Genomic DNA, 19404 nt, shown 5'->3' with positions numbered 1-19404 from the left:
TTTCATTATAAAAGGTTCATGGTGCTGCATTAGTTTGGCTTTGGAAGAATGCCAAGTGAAATCTAGATCCAGAGACTAGGGAATGCAGTAGTTATATTTTAAGTCAAACAGCTAATTAATGACTAAACAAAAGAATTTTCAGTCTGGACAATATATATGGAGTACTAATATACGTAATTATGAAATAGTCATTTGTGAATTCAGACAGTTGCGTTAGCATAATTATTTCTGGCTCTAGGCCTTAAAAATACTAACTTAAAATGCAGAAACCTTATAGCAGTTCACCTGATGAAGATGTGAACACCAAACTGATTATGAAACAAGAGTAGGTTCTTTAATGAATGTGCTCTGTGTTTAATACATTCTTTCTCCCTTGCCCTGAATATAAAAGTCAGGCCTAATGCTCAAGTTACACACAGGTACAAAATTTCTATTTTTAATATAGTTTTTTTCATTATCCATAGTCCACATACTAATAGTCATTAAGAATCAAAACTATCGGGCCGGGTGCGGTGGCTCACGCCTGTAATCCCAGCACTTTGGGAGGCCGAGGCAGGTGGCTCACAAGGTCAGGAGATCGAGACCATCCTGGCTAACATGGTGAAACCCCATCTCTACTAAAAATACAAAAAAATTGGCTGGGCATGGTGGCAGGTGCCTGTAGTCCCAGCTACTCTGGAGGCTAAGGCAGGAGAACAGCGTGAACTTGGGAGGCGGAGCTTGCAGTGAGCCGAGATCACGCCACTGCACTCCAGCCTGGGCGACACAGCGAGACTCCATCTCAAACAAAACAAAACAAAACAAACAAACAAAAAAACACTCTCTCAAGCTACTTATGGGGTGACAGAAATGTGCCCATGTCTTGATTTTGGAGGTAGTTTCACCAGCGTATACATGTCAAAAACTCATTGAATTGTGCACTTCAAATGGGTGCAGTTTATATTGTAATACATAAATCAAACCTCAATAAATTGTTTTAGGCTGGGCGCCGTGGCTCACGCCTGTAATCCAAGCACTTTGGGAGGCTGAGGCAGGCGGATCACCTGAAGTCGGGAGTTGGAGACCAGCCTGACCAATGTGGTGAAACCCCGTCTCTACTAAAAATACAAAATTAGCCAGGCATGGTGGCACATGCCTGTAATCACAGCTACACAGGAGGCTGAGGCAGGAGAATCGCTTGAACCCGGGAGGTGGAGGTTGCAGTGAGCTGAGATCGCGCCATTGCACTCCAGCCTGGGCAACAGAGTGAGACTCCATCTCAAAAAAAAAACAAGGCTGGGCGCGGTGGCTCACACCTGTAATCCTAGCACCTTGGGACGCCAAGGCGGGCGGATCATGAGGTCAGGAGATCAGGAGATCAAGACCATCCTGGCTAACACGGTGAAACTCCGTCTCTACTAAAAATATAAAAAATTAGCCGGGCGTAGTGGTGGGCGCCTGTAGTCCCAGCTACTCGGGAGGCTGAGGCAGGAGAATGGCATGAACCCGGGAGGCGGAGCTTGCATTGAGCCGAGATCACGCCACTGCACTCCAGCCTGGGCAACAGAGCGAGACTCCATCTCAAAAAAAAAAATAAAAAATAAAAAAAATAAAAGAATCAAAACTATCAAAATACACGTAGGAGAAAACTTTTTTTAAAAAAAGGAATCAAAACTACTTTCCTAAGAGATGAGTGTCTGCCACTTTTTAAAAAATCATAATGCAAAAATAGATTAAGTTTGTTACAACATTTTAAAATCAGATGAAGAAGCCAAACAATTCTATAAAACGAAAGGATTAGAAGTCACTAAATAGCTACAAGATCTTGGAAAAGTCAACTTGATATTGCTCTGTGGGACAAAATGAGGGATTATGGGACTCAAAGTCGGGCTGCAGTGGCTGAACTCCCCCGTCCTCCACTTCCCGGCTCTGACTCCAGGTACATTAGTTAACGTATCCATGGCTTCGGTTTCCTCATCTATAAGATGAGGATAGTCAAATAATCTATCTCATAGGATTAACTGAAAGATTAAATGTGATGATTCATGTAAAGGACTCACTAGTGCCTAGCATACAAAAGATGTTCAATACATACTAGCTTCCATAATTAGTGCAGCCATCATCGCCTTCACTCCTTGGGTCATCTTTACCATCTGATGAACAATGCTGATGGCTGAGGGAGCATAATCTAAAATTGATTTGGTTTCAGATGTAACATTTAATTTACTCTGCAATTGCAAATAACATCCAAGAAGGGAAAGGATTTTAGGTATTCCAATGGGTTAGAAAACGTTAAAAGTAGCTTAAGTAGGTCCAAAGATCTCTCTTACCTTCTTAAGAGTCTTCCTTTTAGTGACTTTCAGCTTCACCAAACATTTGCATATGAATCCACAATACTAAGCCTATATTAACTCTTTTTAATTCAAAACTACATTACAGGCCAGGTGCGGTGGCTCACACCTGTAATCCCAGCACTTTGGGAGGCTGAAGCAGGTAGATCACCTGAGGTCAGGAGTTCAAGACCAGCCTGGCCAACAGGGTGAAACCCCATCTCTACAAAATTATAAAATACAAAAATTAGCTAGGTGTGGTGGCACATGCCTGTAATCCTAGCCACTCAGGAGGCTAAAGCACAAGAATCACTTGAACCTGAGAGGTGGAGGTTGCAGGGAGCTGAGATGACCCCACTGCATTCCAGCCTGGGCAACAGAGTGAGACTGTCTCAAAAAAAAAAAAAAAAAAAAAACTACATTACAGAATAGACTTGCTGTAGTTTAGGTTTGTAGGCCTTTGATTAAACTCCTAGAGAGTAAACAATAGAATGAAAGTTCCTAAGAATTAACAAGCAACACAGAAGCAACTAAGCTCAGAGACAGGCTCTATCAAGTACGCTCTCTTGACCAAAAAATAACTACTTTATACCTACATTCCCTCATCTCTAAAAGGAAATGTTACCCACCTTGCAATACTATTTTAAGGCTTACAAATAATTATATAAAGTACCCAGTCACTAGTAAAGAACAGGTGCTCAATAAATGGTAGGGTAGGGCTGGGTGCGGTGGTTCACACCTGTAATCCCAGCACTTTGGGAGGCCGAGGCGGGCGGATCACAAGGTCAAGAGATGGAGACCATCCTGGCCAACATGGTAAAACCCTGTCTCTACTAAAAATACAAAAACTAGCTGGGCATGGTGGCATGCACCTGTAGTCCCAGCTGCTTGGGAGACTGAGGCAGGAGAATTGCTTGAACCCGGGAGGCGGAGGTTGCAGTGAGCCAAGATCACATCACTGCACTCTAGCCTGGTCAAAGAGTGAGACTCCACCACAAAAAAAAAAAAAAAAAAAAGGATGGAATAAGCGCAGTCTCACTCACAACACACACAGTATAAAAGGTTTTTTCAAACAATCACAAATATTTAAACACAGGTCTGAGTAAAGGAATTCCTTATTCGTATAGAGGAGTCACATTATACCCAGAAATTCAACTGTACACATCCAGCACAGAGAGCGAGTGAGCACACACGAACATGGAAAACAGAGAAAGATGACAGTTGACATTTCATACAGGCAGCTCCAGCCACCAGTCTTATTTTGTGAACATATGCTGTACAGGGAGTGAGATGGAAAACACAAATCTACTGTGCTCTCAACTGCGCGCATTCCCACACGCCTCTTCCAGTGTGAGCCCCTTAAGTGGGATCTAAGAAATAGAGTTTTTCTACAACACAGCTTCTAAGTACAAGCCAACTACTTCATGTGGTCCTCATCCAAAACACAGAAATCTATTCCAACTCTGGAAGGAAAATGGGCTCTTAATAAGGGCAGTCTGACTAAACTTTATGAGCAAGTCAAGGGATTTCACGGGCAATTTTGACTAAATATGATTTAGCATTACATAGGACCACAAAGCCCCAATGAGAAACAGGTCCACTGAACTACGTTTCCTTCAGGTTTTCGTGTCAACATGAAGAATGGCAGGCTGAAGAACATAAGAAAATGCCAATACCCAGCTAGATCAAAGAAGTGCTTTAATAACACCACTGATTGTTTTATTCCACCTATTTCCCAAGCCAGTTTAAAAAAAAAAAAAAATAGCAGGTTATCATTGCCACATTACATTCTGCAGAATTAACAATTCGTGGGGTAAGTCTTCTGCTCTCACACTTAATATTCCTCTATTTTTCCAAAGCCAAAAAATAAAACAAGAAAAAAGTCAAGGTCCTCTACAGAGAAATGAGTCAACCTGTAAATTCAGTTCCCTCGTAGGAGCTTTTGTCAGCTGAGCTGACAATTAACTGAAAGAACAGCCCATCCCAAGGGAAAGGGTGCTGCATGGCTTCACCCATCAGCTGTGCCACCTCCTGCTGCCTCCACCCTTCGGAACATACGCTCCTCTACCTAGATTTCAGCATGAGTAATAGCTGATGCAAAACAATCCACGTTTTCCCATCTAGATCCTCAATTTTGCATTACACCAGCAAGAGAAAGGGATGCATTTTCCTCTCTGTAATCTGAACTATGGCAGCCTCTGGCCTCCAAGGGAGTATGTGGACTGAGGTCCAGAAAGAAAATAAGGAAAAACTTCTCATTTTTTCTTTTAATCTCATCCTCTATAAAAATTCTTTATTGGATGCTTTAAAATGTATCTAATATACTAGAGTAAGGTACAACATGTAAATAATTTAGAGGTTTTCTTTAACATGTGAAAGTTGAAGGGTTATGCTGAAAAGTTTCAAAAAGTTTTCAAGCCACTGATTAAAATCATCTACCAACTAAATTCCCAGCACTGCTACATCCAGCTTTATAAGACTCTTCAGGCCACTGATTTTAATTCACTAAGCAATTTCTGGTTTCAAATATAATGTCAAATCATAGTTAAAATAAACTGCCACAAGACACGGGTCCATGGGAAAAAATAAAATAAATAAGCTGCCAATTCCACAGGAAATATAATATTGAAAAATACACACTTATTATGGGTTGGGTTACATTTATAAATAAACTAGAACTAATATGTATAATAATTTGGTATCAAACCTATGTTTCAGGGAATACTAAGAAATACATTGAGTTTTTAAGTAATTCATAATCAAGTTCTGACTTATTAAATGGTTTCCAAATTATATAATCTTATTTTGGGAAAGAGTAACAAACTATGATTAAGACTAATTTTAAGCATATCTACTTCATTTTCATGTCTAAAAATGTCTGAAATAGTTAATAAATAACTGGTTAAACAGCAGGCCTCTAAACTAGCAAACATTTGTCAAAGCAAAAACATTCTGTCTGAGGGGAAAACATAATTTATGCAAATGATCAAAACATAGAGAACTTCAAAGAATTTTACAATCAGTTGAGACAAGGTAACAAAGCTGTAAGGTTCCAGTGAGTATTTAAATCTAACCTGTGATACGGAAAGAGACTTTTATCCACATAACCTCCCAACACGCAAAACAAAAGCATTCTGAATCAAGAAGTAGTTAGCGCCAAATAATCTTTAAAAAACAAGGCTCAATAGGCAGCACTATTTTCTTCTTGTGTCTTTTAACAGAACTGAGTGTCCAATAAGGATAGGGTGCTACATTTGCCTTAACTTGGACATCAGTGTTGAGCCAGGCACACAAATGGAACTTGGCAAAACCAGCAACCCCAGCCATCTGAATTAAAGGAATATAACTCCCAAATTGATGGACATATACCCAATTCTCATCACCACACTAAACGGGTATTACCTTAAATTGAAATATTCAGATTTCAAAATAAAAAAGATGACAAAGCAATCCACTCCTAACAGTAAGACTCCTGGATTAAAATTTACCAAAAAAGGAAACATCATCCAAGATGATTAACTTTTTTCATTCTACTTCATAAATCTACTTTCTAATTGGATGCTAAATACATAATCTACTGTACAGCCTTCAATCTTAATAAAAATTCTTAGCATTAAGCAAACTTTCTTCATTAGAAAGGACGAAAAGCTGTTTCACTCCTATGAAGCCTGCCCTTTCCAACTCTACAGAAATTTCACATTGTCAAGACACTACACATTCTGCGGAACACTGGGACTGTATATTTATTAATTCATGAAGACATAAGAACTAATGTTTAACTGACATGCAGGCAGGGTTAACCACTAAATGCAAGACACTAAAATGCAAGAAAACACAGACGGAAACTCATGCTACTTTAGTTAAGTCAACGTGCACATTGTGTATCTTTCAATGCAAGCCAAGCAGATCAGAGACAGATCAAAAAACATGTTGGTTGGTTTCTGTCAAATCCAGATTAAATAATCTCATTTACAGTTTCCTAGATCAGTATTTTAGATTTAAAGCTAATATAAAGTAGGACTATGTGAAGCAACCTAAAAAATTTGCCCTTAAAATAATTATACCCTTAAAAAAGGAAACTTATCTACCTCATTAGTGTTCCAACGGTGCCTCTCTTTTGGTAAACTTGAACATTTCGGCAGACATTCAAGCAGCTTTTTCGGTAAAAAGATTTTTACATGACTACTATTGCTGTTCCCATGATCATCTATAAAGAAGAAAACAATAAATTTAGAGAAAATAATAGATAAAATCTCCTTTAAAGTACACTGACAAAGTCAGAAATAGCAGCTCAGTTTAGTCAATGTGAGACCAAGAGCATCAGAGGCCCCACTATTCCTCTTAGTTAATAATACTCATGTACGCATTTATCAGATAGATGGCAGCAGGAATCTGGTCAAGAGGATTTAAAACAGGATCGGGCTTGTGCTCCCTGACATGTGAGTGAACAGGGAAAATCCCCGCAGCTGCCCATAACCAAAAGTTATTTTTAAAGGTTCTTTCCCCATGTTTTGATGAAGCACATAAAAATTATAAAATTAACCTCACAAAACCCAAAAATCTTTTATTAAGCAGTTGAAAAAATGTTAAGTTTCTTAGGTAAGAAGAATTATAGTAATACATGACTAGTTTGTTCATAAATACTACTTCATCCCCTAGACGATAAAAGAGATTTATCCTTTCAAAAGCAAATCACAAATCTTACAAATACAAGGGATTTAAGCCTGCAGTCAGCTACTCAGGTAATACAGAAGCTGGCCTTTCTAGGTCTGAACATAAAAACATCATTTTAATTAACTTGATTTACATATACATATCTACATAATTAATGTATTTTATCCAAATGTAACTCTTCTAAATGAGTTAGAGAAAAAATAATTACTTTCAGACTAGATGGTATGTCTGACTACCTAATAATCAGTCTACCTGATGATTTCTAGAAGAGATCATTTCCTTTATATAACATTTATTTCACTCATTTATTTGCTTACATATCATTTATTTTTTCACTCCTATACCAAAGTTTCTTTGCCTGACTCAAAATTTCTCGCAAGCTTTGGCACATTTAGGTCAAAGTTACAAATTATTTATTCCAGGTTTTTCATGCTAAATAAGATCCCCAATATACAAAGGGTACACATAACTAGGTACTAAGGAGCAGCACATTAAAACATGAAAGACTTAATTTGCTCCAGTAAGTCACAGTTGAAACAACTTTTCCTGATATAATAAGGTTTTATAACACTGAACTCAGAGTCAACAGTCCAAGATCTGGCCCAGTTCTGCTACTTTCTAATTGTGTGACCTTGGGTAAGTTACTTAATAGTTTCAGTTTTCCCAAATCAACAAGATTAGATTATCTCTATTTCTTCTCCAGACACAAATCCCTATAAAATTTACTGTCATTAAATAACTTAATATGCCTTACAATTAAGCAACCTTACATAAGTATACAGGCATTGGTAATAATCTTAAAAGTGAAATACAACGATGTCTTTTTCCAGTTATTTACTATGGCTTTGTTCAGTACAGTCTATTTTTTTGAACAGGTGAAAAACATCAAAGAACAAAAAATATTTTCTAAGGTCACAAAATCCTCTCCAAACATTTTTCATCTGATTAACACATTTCTTCTCAAGGAAAAGATCTTAAAAGGAAAATCTTGGGCCTAGAAATAAAGTCTAAGAAATTTACTACATCATATAGAAAGATTTCATGGAGATGAACTTAAGAGAGTTTTAGTGTACTAAATCTTTTTTGGTCCATGAACTACATAACCAATTGAATTATAATACCCATCCTCTATTTCTATAAGCAGTATAAAAACTTTAAAAACCTAAAAACTGACTGCTTTCAAGAATCTCAAATTTTAATTTAATAGGAAAATAAGATTAAACTTTTCAAAAAATCTTCCTGTGAAACCAAAAGGAAACTGTTCAACTAAAAGAAAGTTCGTAGAAAGTTCTGTATTAATTACACACTATAAAACCTTGGTAATTTTATGTGCTTATGCATGCTCCCTGCACTTCATCCTCCCGAGGGAGGTACCATGGGCCATAAAACTTTAAAGCAGAGAATACGAAATCACATGAGCCTTTACCTCCCTTCTCTCTTCCCCTAAAGTGGTTTTATTTCCATTTTTTTAAATCCCCCATGATATGTACAATTCTGAAAGTAGAGGTGAAATTCTAAAATCTATACTCAATTCAAATATTCAACATTTACAGGTACCTTTTATGAAAACGGCACTATACTAGTTGCTCAATGGATGGGCTTGCTCTGAATTGTATATGAATAGTCATATCTCTGAGAAAGCTATCAGCTTGAAGTAAAATTCTGAACACTTACAAGCAGAGTATTAAACCCCAGCTTCTATGTTTGTGATCACAATCTGATGTTAATTTTCTGTTCTTTTAGCCTCTTTGAGGAACCCAGCTACTGTGTGGTATATAAAGAGTGTGTGTGTGTGTGTGTGTGTGTGTGTGTGTGTGTGTGTGTGTGTGTGTGTGTGTGGTATTTATGTAATAAAGGTACTCTTCTCAACAGCACAATTAACTGCTACAGAAAAGGCTTCAGTCTTCCACTCTGATACCGAATCAGGCAGTGGTAAATGTGATCAAAGAGGAAAAAGGGCAGGGCTGTGTAAGCACTCTCTCCATCTAGTTTCTAAACATTACACTTTACACAGAGGTGTGGCCATGGAGTCAAAAGGAATAGGAATATGACTGGCCAATGGGTTCCCCTTGATCAGTTTTTAAAGTGTACCATTTCCAGAATTTTAGGTTCATGCTGAATATAAATTGGATGTTTTTAAGAAACATAACAATGGGTAAATTTTTCTACTACATTATAAGGATTGCGAGTTTAATACTGAGAAAAGAATTACTGGAATTTCATATAGGCAAAATGTTGAAATTCATATTTTTAAATTTCAGTGTTTCTACAGGTGAAGTGGGATAAAGAGAAATTTTGATTTTACACTGGAAAAGAACTTTACATGGCTATACTGCATAAAAATCTGTTTTTAAATTAAAATCTGCTTTTTAATGTTTTGGGATAACTAAGAATGATAAAATAAATACATGCGCCAGTTTTTAAATCCTAATAATAGTATCTTGAGTGAACAGTAAAATTAAGGCATATACTGGTTTCAACTGCATTATTCAGTATTCAATACAAATAGTTAAACTTTGACATTGACAAGTGGGAGTGTCAACCAAATGCCAGTAAAACACTTCATTATCATTATCTAACAAAATATACGTGTATGATATTAGACTTTACAAAATAATTTTCTAACCTACTTCACAATAAAAAAAAATAACTAGTGAGGCTCTTGAAATTGACAGATGATGTGCTTGGCTGACAGCTCTAATTCTAAAGAACGAACCATCCTTTCTAGTCAACCTACAAGGTGTAGTATAATACAACTTCCAAAAATGCAAAAAAATGCTCATTCACTTAGGCAAAAAGCAGAATTACTGTTTTCATGTTTTGTTTCAAAAAAATGAGATTCACATTGCCAAATCCTTTACTTAAATCCAAAGAAATGTATTTGACCTTTTCCTTCGAAAATTCTGTGACTTCTGCCAAGGTAAATTATAACTATATTAACTAACCTAGAAATCATACATTCATTTTACTTTGATTCGTAATAAAAAATACTGTTGGGTCTATGAATAATGATGAACACTGTTATTCAATCAAGTTGATTACGATTAATCTTTCAAACTCTAGACCAAACTGTTCAAACAGTTTGGTATAACAGTGTATCAAATTGCTAAATCTTATTGGGAACATCTTTGATCAACAACATGGAGTAGTAAAATGAAAAGGAAGCTCTACAATTTTCTGTTTAGCTCTAATTAATATGTGCTTAGATTTAATTAGTAGGATAGGAACTGAAAACATAAACATATATTGTTATATTCAAGTCAGCATAATGCTCACAGCAGCAAATACTGCCATTACTAACCTAAGACCTTCAAATCACCATATATCCAAAATACATATTAATTAAGCACTATGTGCCAAACATTGATCTGATTTTGCATTATTCTTTTCCAAAGTCTCCAAAGTGAATTAAACCCAGTAGTAATTCTACAAAAGATTTTTAAAAGGTTAAAGAAACAGAAACTAACAGCTTTTTAAGTAGAAAAATATAATTAGTTTTGCTATTTAACAATCCCCTTCTTGTTCTTAGAGTTGTGTGATGATCAGATCTTACCGCTTCTATTTTTAGGTAGCCCAGATTTACCTTTTTCCTACTGATCATATTACAAAATCTCGGGTCCAGGCTTAGGTCAAATCATAACTCAGGTTCAATAAACTTCTCACTGTTTATCTACATTTACATTTTCAATCTAAAAATATGTAGGAGGGAACAGATAAAGTGAGGGCACAGCAGCCCTGTAAGCCATCACTTCAATTTGGGTTTTGGGACATTCTCTCCTCCTCTACTTCATTCAATTCCAACTGGAAGTACATGTGATTAAGTAAATCTATTTTCCATTATTTATTAGGGAGTCAACATTTGTGGGACTCTACTGTGTATCAGGCACCCAGAAAGGATCTTACATTGCACTCTTTCATTTAATCCTCACAATAAAACACAAGAGCTTAATTACTCCCATTTTACAGAGGAGGAACGTGAGGCTCAGATTAATTTGCCCAAGATCCACAGCTACTGAGTGGCTCAACTGGGATTCAAACATGACCTGTGGCTTTTCCCAAAATACCACACTGCTCCTACTCTAAGTCACCTGGTATTGGACACTAGAATTATAGAAGTGTTGTATTAGTATCAAACATTTGTAAAGTGCTTTGATTTCTCCGTGTGATTAAATCTTTTGCCTTTTTTAATCTCCACAGAAACTTTATGAGGACAGCATTCTTTTTGCTACCCCAGAAGGATTAAGTAACTCATCTAAGATCACACAGCAGTTAAGTGCAGAACCCAGGTCTTCCGAGTCCGGGCTGAAGGCTGTTTCCACTGCACTAGATGATAATTACTGCCACTGCCAAGCCCACCCCTTCCTGTAAGTCAAAAGCTTTTTCAAATCCTACCTTCTATAGGTGGCACGGTGTTGAGAACACAGTAGGTGCTAGTTCCGCAGAATACACTTTGGGAAACGCTCTAAGGAAACAGAAAATAAAATGTAAAACTAATCTTTCAAAAAGATATAATCTGGCTCTTCTGTGATATTCCTGCCAAGATGCAAAACCTGAATCTAATCATGAGGAAACATCAGACAAATCCAAATCGAGGAACATTCCACAAAATGACTGGCCTGCAATCCTCAAGAGTGTCAAGGTCATGAAAGTCAAAAAGGACTGAAAACTCTTCTGTATTAAGAGACTGAAGAGACAATTGGTTATGACCCAAGGTTCTGATTAGATATTTTTCTACAAAGGCCATTGCTGGATCAACTGGCAAACAGCAACAGGACTTTAGGACTGGAGAGTAGGAATGTCTCAGTGTTAACTCCCTGGTTGTGATTACTGTTCTTGTGGTTATGGAGGAGAATGTTCTTGTTTGTAGGAAGTACATGATCAAGCATTCGAGAGTGATGGAACTTATCAGCAATTTATCCTCAAATGGCTCAGGGAGAAACCATTCTTTGCACTGCAAGCTTAAGGCTGCTTCAAAATTTAAGATACATAGGTGAGAAAAGGTCTGTGCTGATGAACATGCATAACTCGTGTAATTTGTTTAAATGGGAAATATGTGTGCTGTACATAGAGGAAATTTTTGCTAAGAACCAATGTCATATTCATTTTGAAGCTCAGTCAACACCAACAACATTTTTAACCATTTCCCAACAATAAACCCAACACCCGACTCACCCAAAAAATGTGCAGAGCACCAACTAGTATTATGGCATGGGAAGTAAGTCAAGGGGAATTCCGTTAACAAGAAAGAAACAAGGTCTCTGGCTCTCAGGCTGCTTCACTCAGATAAAATTAAAGATTTCACATAAAACCTACACAATGGTAACTTTAAAAAAAAAAAAGAAAATTTTTTGAATCTTGACGGCCAATTATTTTCAGTCCTAAAAATATCTTTTTTGTTTGGTTGCAGTATTAAGTAAAATTTTAGATTATTCATCCTACATTATAAACCACATATTTATACACTTAGAAAACCAAAGATAGTTTACAAGTTCAACAACCACCCTCAACATTTTATATTTAAAAGCTACCAGGCATGGTGGCTTGTGCCCATAGTCTCAGCTACTCAGGAGGCTGTGGTAGGAAGATCGCTTGAGCCCAGGACTTTTAAGGCTGCAGTGAACCATGATAACACCACTACACTCCTGCTCCAGCCTGGACAACAGAGCGAGGCCTCATCTTTAAAAATAATAATAATAAATAAATAAATGTGGTGGCTTATGCCTGTAATCCCAACATTTTGCGGGGCCAAGGCGGGTGGATTACTTGAGCTTAGGAGTTAAAGACCAGCCTGGATAACATGGCAAAACCTCACCTCTACCAAAAATACAAAAATTAGCCAGGCATGGTGGCACATACCTGTGGTCCCAGATACCTGGGGGGACTGAGGTAGGAGGATTGCAGGAACCCGGGAAGTTGAGGCCACAGTGAGCCATGATCACGCCACTGCACTCCGCCTGGATGACAGAGTGAAACCCTGTCTCAAAAAATTATTAAAATAAAATAAAATAAAAAGAGTTCAGTTCTAACATTTACTAGCTGTCCTTAGGAAAGCTCTCTGTATTACCTCATCCAGAAAAGGAGGGTGGATACTTCTCTCTCCTATCTCTCAGGCAGGAGGAGGATTAGATAATACATACCCAAGTGCTTTCAATTCAAAGGTACCACCCAAATACAAAACACTATTGTTACCATGGTTAATGAGGGTGAGCTTTAACAATGTTAACATTTTCTAAGAAAAAACAGGATTGCCTGAGTTATTTATTTGTTGTTCAGCTGGTTTGTTTGTTTGTTTTGAGACAGAGTCTCACTCTGTTGCCCAGACTGGAGTGTAGTGGCGGGATCTCGGCTCACTGCAACCTCTGCCTCCCAGGTTCAAGTGATTCTCCTGCCTCAGCCTCCTGAGTAGCTGGGACTACAGGTGTCCACCACCACACCTGGCTAATTTTTGTATTTTTAGTAGAGATGGGGTTTCACTATATTGGCCAGGCTGGTCTCGAACTCCTGACCTCAAATGATCTGCCAGCCTCGGCCTCCCAAAATGCTGGGATTACAGGCGTGACCCACCGCGCCTGAGTTTTTTATGCCAAAAAATGTTGCAATCTGACTAAAGTTGACTTCCATGAATTTTTAATTTTCCTCTCCCTTATGTCCATGATCAAGTGCTTCAGAAGTCAAATTGTTTTCAGGGTCCATATAAATAAAGTCTTTCTCTATAATGTGACTCCTAGCTACCAGGATAACCATGAGCTCCTTAATTCTTTCTTTTCTATTTCTGTGAAATTCTTGTTCTAGGACTGTTTCCCTCTCCACTTTAACCAATAGTAGTATACTGGGCCAGGCACAGTGGCTCACACCTGTAATCCCAGCTACTCAGGAGACTGAGGTGGGAGGATCACTTGAGCCAGGAATTTGAGCCTGAAGTGAGCCATGACCATGCTATTGCACTCTAGCTTGGGTGACAGAGTGAGACCCTGACACAAAAACAAAAAAAGCAGTTAACTATGATAACATCTGTGGTAACAGTCACGTCCAAGGATTCACCCTATAAACTAGACAAGGCTCGGAATTCATGTATCCTTTGGAAAATCCAACATTACTTTCTACCCATGACTGTGAGCATGGAATTACCATACATTAGGAAAAGTGGTTCATGGGAAGATCTCCAACAGGGGAAAAGTCAGCAGCACGCTGACTTCTTGTAACATCTTTAAGAGTCGCCAGTAACAGCCCACTAATCACATGAATGTAATATCTCATTTTAATTTAGTTTCTGAATTAAAACTTGAAATTTTACGATGTTAAAAATAATGTCTTACATTCAAGGCTTAACATTTCCTGGCTTCCTATTATCAAAAACTGATGGTGTAAGATTACCATTTGAGATATCTTAACAATGGTCTTAGGTGAAAAGTTTTTAAAAATCACTTTGGTTCAGTGGGACACACTAATGAATAGCTTCATAAAAAAGGATTTTTATACCCAACTTCAAAGTCTGACAATAAGTAAATCAGTGACAGAATATTTGAAATAATAGGAAGAACTGGGCACTAAAATAACGTATGACACAGAAATATCATAGACAAAAACCAATCACGCTCTCTCCACAGCACTGCATAATAAAGTCTCCATAGTTAACTAGGAAAGAAACCAAAGTTAAAACTGAAATCAAGTCATCCTATCTTTGAAAACCACAGGTTCTCAAAACAAGCCAAAGCACAAAAAAACTTCCATGATAAGAAAGGGCTACCTTGTACTAGATACCCCTGTCCCAGACACTGGGCCAGGAACTTTCACAGGACGACCTCGTGTTTTGATCTCCCTCTAGGCGCCTGTCTGCAATACTGGGACGGCTCTGCCATAGAGGGAGGCGGGCTGGCCTTAAGCACCTGCAGAGCCGCGGTGGTGTGTTCCAGTCCACCATTCACTGCTAAGAAGTCTGGGCAAATCAGTGAGCCACTCTGTCCACAGGACAACACAGTGGAATGGAAAAGCACAAGCTTTCAAGTCAGATCTGGGTTCAAGTCCTTCCTCAGAAGCAGGTTTTCATGACCTCCCCCGCTGACTCTGCACTTCAACTCAGACCCCACACCCTTCAGGAAGCCTCTCGCCCACAGGGTACCTTTAGAGTAGCCTGTGTTTTCCTCTCACAGAACACATCCTTCTTTATGGTAGCTCCTTCCATTTGTTCTACAACTATTAAAGGAGCACCTAACATGTACCAGACACTGTTCAGGAGCTGGGACACAGCACTGAACAGGACAGACAAGGGTCCTGTCCTCTTGGAGATAACATTCTAGTGGGGGGAAGACAGATGGTAAATGGGACACTCTCCAATAGGGGTAAATTCCTATAAAGGAAATGAAATGGAGTGGTGCATTACTGTAAAAATTTGGTAGGATGTTTTTCATTGTTTCTGAATGTACAGCCACGGTGGAGTGGAAGGAATACTTGATTAGAGCATCAAGAAACCTGGATTCCATCATTAATCAAATCAGTGGTTCTCGGCCTTAGCCAGTCATCTGGTGAGATCTCCAAAACTCTGATGCCCAGACCAATTACGTCAGAATGTCTGGGGATGGGACCCAGGCCTCAGTATTTTTTTTAAAGGTCCCCAAGTGATCCCAAGATGTATCCAAGGTTGGGAACCACTGAAATAAACAGTTGTATGACTCTGGGCAACTCTCTGACTTTCCCAGTTTTCTCAAGAGTCAAATGGGTAGTTGACCTTGAGCAGAACTTCTCCAAATGTAATGTGCATGTGGGTTATCTTAGGATCTTCTTTCAATGCAGGTTCTGATTCACAGGTCTGAGGGAGGCCTGAGATTCTGCCTCTAACAAGCCCCCAGGTGATGCCCATGCTGCAATAATGGCCACACCTTGAGTAACAGAAACCAGATGATTAACCTAAAAGATTGGGAATTAGATAAATGATCTATAAAAGATCCTTCCAATCCTAACATTCCTCAACAGCATAATTCCACTAATTCCTAGTGGAGATTTAAAAGTACTTTCATCTGTTAGTACATAATACAAAACTATACCAGAATATCCACACAAGATAATTAGTAGAAACTCTAGGGATGGTTACTCAAGCATAGTGACCAGTTTCTGCTGGAAGTACCCAAGAAGGCTGGGCATGGTGGCTCACACCTGTAATCCCAGCACTTTGGGAGGCCAAGGCGAAAGGACTGCTTAAGCCCAGGAGTTCAATACCAGCCTGGGCAACATGGCGAGACTCTGCCTCTACAAATATTAAAATATTAGCCAGGTGTGGTACTGTGTGCCTGCAGTCCCAGCTAAACGGAAGGCTGAGGCAGGAGGATTGCTTGAGCCTGGGAGATCGAGGTTGCAGTGAGTCATGACAGCACTACTGCACTACAGCCTAGGCAACAGAGTGAGACCCTGTCTCAAAAAAAAAAAAAGAAATACCCAAGAGGAGAGATGCAGAGCTCTATAATATACATTCCCTGTTTTCAAAAAGTATACTATCTAATTGAAACAATACTTTTAAAAAAAGGTAATGAAAAAATAATACATGACTTAAAGGTTAAAACAAGGGACACATGATAGCAGTATGGAAATTCAGTAACTACCTGGCTATCAAGCAGAAACTCTTTGAAGCCATGGACTATGTTTTATTCATTTTGTCTCCATTCAGGGAACCTAGATCAGGATGTTACACACAGATACATTCATTGTATATGGATAATATCTATATATTAGAGTTTTTGGAAGATGGATTAATGAAACAAGATGCTATATAGTAAGAAGTGATTACAGGCTTTGGAACAGAGAAACAGCATAATGAAAACTGTATTTACCGTTCTTTGAAATAAAGACAAAGAATATTTAGGTCTCCACAGAATTAAAGCCAAGCCTGAATCTTAGCACCTTTACTACTTAGCACCTTTACTATTTTTTAAAAAGAAAAAACTGTAGATATGACCTCTCAGTCCAGTTTTACTTAGCATCCTAGGCATCGTGCCTAGATAGTTAGGGAGGCTAACTGTATAATGGCTCAAATACCATAAATGTTCACTGCTTGCTCAGGTAAAGTCCAAAACAGGTGTTCCTGGTGGGCAGACTGTTCTCGCAGCAGTGGCTCTGCTGCCTGTGCTCCTTCTACCTCGTGGCAGAAGACTTTCTAGGTCGCTAGGCCCTCTGCATCTCTGCATCAAGCCAGATAAGGAAAAGGCATGATACCCATGCCCCAAGAGTTTCAGGGGCCAAGTCTGGAAGTGGCACACTTTGTTGCTGTCACCCCACTGGCTAGAATTTGGTCACGATTCCAAGGGGGACTGGAAAATGCCCAGGAAGAGGAGGAGATGGGTTTCATGATCAGCTAGCAGTCTCTGCCACAATATCTTCTGTAAACTGCTTTTTAATTACAAAATAGTCACTCCTTTCAGAAATGTCCTCTGCTAACCTACAACTCCATTTTCAATCCCTAAGGCCATTCGGGATCTAAAACCAATCTAGGAGGTTTCTTTCTCCAATAAATATTTTCCTAACATACTCAAAATGAGATTTTATCAAATGCATCCTTGAAAGGATGTCTGGCTTGTTCTTCCCAGTATCTCTGGTAATACTTAACACAATGTCTGGTACATAACACAAGCTCAAATTACTTATAGAATTCATAAATTAATAACCAGCCCCCAAGTTTATGGAAAGGAAAAAGAATGGTCCTATCTCTTGTCCTGGTGATGGTGGTGGAATTTACTAAAAGCCTTCTGTCTTTTTCAAGCACATCTCTTCCTATAAGGCCACCGAATTGCCACTCTTCCTCTTGGTCACTTTGATTTGCTGTGTCTTGGTACTGTGCCACTGGGACAAAAGCAACAGACTGAACAAGCAGCGGCTCGAACCTGTAGTCCCAGCTACTTGGGAGGCTGAGGTGGGAGGACTGTTTGAGCCCAGGAGTTCAAGGCTGCAGTGAGCTATGACTGTGCCACTGAACTCCAGACTGGATCTGAGCAGGACCCCATCTCTAAAAAAGTTTTTTAAAAAGAAAAAACTGTAGATATGACCTCTCAGTCCAGCAGTGTTGCAGATATTTTTAAAGAAAGGAACCTTATCCCTCTATTCATTTGAGAAATCAAGCAATATGATAAAAGCTACTTTAAGCCTGCTAAAAAAAAAAAAAAAAAAAAAAAACTTAGGAGTAGGGGGAATACTCAACAGTTTTCACAGATACCAAGAAAACCAAACTAAAATTGGGGGCTAGAGCACAATTATTTAATTAGTATTAATTTATGAATAATAAATGAAATATTAATTTATTAATAAAAAACAGCACAAGGTCTGTCAAAAGACATTTTTCAGAGACACTCCCTAAAATCAGGTTAATGATTTTATGAGATGGGCAATTCAACATGCACCCCAAGCCCAAGTAACTTTATTCTTTTTCTGAACCACAAAAGGTTATTGTGGGAAAAAATTATGTGCTACAGTACAAAAATATTATGTGCTCACATATTACCACTTTTCAAGAAGTTTAAAATATGCCATTAAGTGCTACTATACTATAATAACCCTCCAACTCCCCCATGGGATAGAGACAAAAATTAAAGTATACAGTCAAGTATACTGGTAGGTAGCCGACTTCCTACTCCTAGGGCAGGCTAAATAAAAAAATGAAACAGTAACCTCTAAGGTAATTGGGGCACAAACCATTTTAGGCTCTCAAATTGAGTTCAACACCTAGAATTGAGTTCAAAAGCAAACAAGTAGCTTGAACAGACTACAAAACAGTTCAAGTTCTAAGAGGCTGACACAGGAACTAATATTACAATATATCAAGCCAGATTTATGGCCTGAGAAATCAGATTAATTGATTCTCTATTACCAGAGATGCATGTAAAGCATGTTTAAAGTGATTTCACAATTTTTTTTTAATTATTCTTTCTAGATATGAATCACAGTATCATTAGAATTTTCATAAATTTAATTTGGCTTGGAAGCCAGTATACTCAAAGTCTGAAAATAATCAAAGAGCACTTACTAAATGTCCACATTTGTACAAACAGATTCAACTAGAATACATTCCGTAAAAAAAACTGTATAAAATTTAAAATGATATTGTTTTAATAGTACTTATTGTTACACATACTAATGATAATTTTGTTTAACTCCTCAGAGAGAGCATTGTAAAATATCAACAAAATCAACCCAACAAACTAGGCATTCTATTCAATATTACGTACGTATAACAAGCATTTTCATATATAAAATCTTACTTCGATCCTAAAAGGTAGCAAAGCACACATTAAGCCTATTCTAGAAATGGAGACACCAAGACATGGGTAACAAGGCACTGGGCAAAGGCCACAAGCTGGGACGGGGCAGAATTAGAACCAGACCAGTTCTCCCATACTGCTGTGTGATTTCCACAAGAAAACACAGTTCTCTCCCTAATAAT

At 38.2% G+C, this 19404-nt stretch overlaps 1 protein-coding gene across 25 annotated transcripts in view; it reads right to left on the bottom strand.

The window, feature by feature from the left end:
- The window catches only part of CAMTA1 (calmodulin binding transcription activator 1), a 975709-nt gene that overhangs the window by 929233 nt on the left and 27072 nt on the right, over positions 1–19404 (bottom strand). For 22 of the 25 annotated variants that reach the window (XR_009214837.1, XR_004370821.2, XR_004370822.2 and 19 more), the window contains 2 exons: positions 11376–11445; positions 6398–6516 (listed from right to left, as the gene is read on the bottom strand). Coding sequence is in view for 19 of the 25 variants with exons in the window: in XM_032758772.2 (XP_032614663.1) it covers positions 6398–6516; positions 11376–11445 (189 nt within the window). In the remaining 6 variants the exon portion in view is untranslated. The remainder of the gene's footprint in view (positions 1–6397; positions 6517–11375; positions 11446–19404) is intronic. The other 3 variants (XM_058443999.1, XM_032758777.2, XM_032758780.2) reach the window with 1 other exon arrangement.

Source organism: Hylobates moloch, unplaced genomic scaffold (genome assembly GCF_009828535.3).
Source record: "Hylobates moloch isolate HMO894 unplaced genomic scaffold, HMol_V3 SCAFFOLD_9, whole genome shotgun sequence".
Lineage (NCBI taxonomy): Eukaryota > Metazoa > Chordata > Mammalia > Primates > Hylobatidae > Hylobates > Hylobates moloch.
This window is presented reverse-complemented; position numbering and strand designations above follow the sequence as displayed.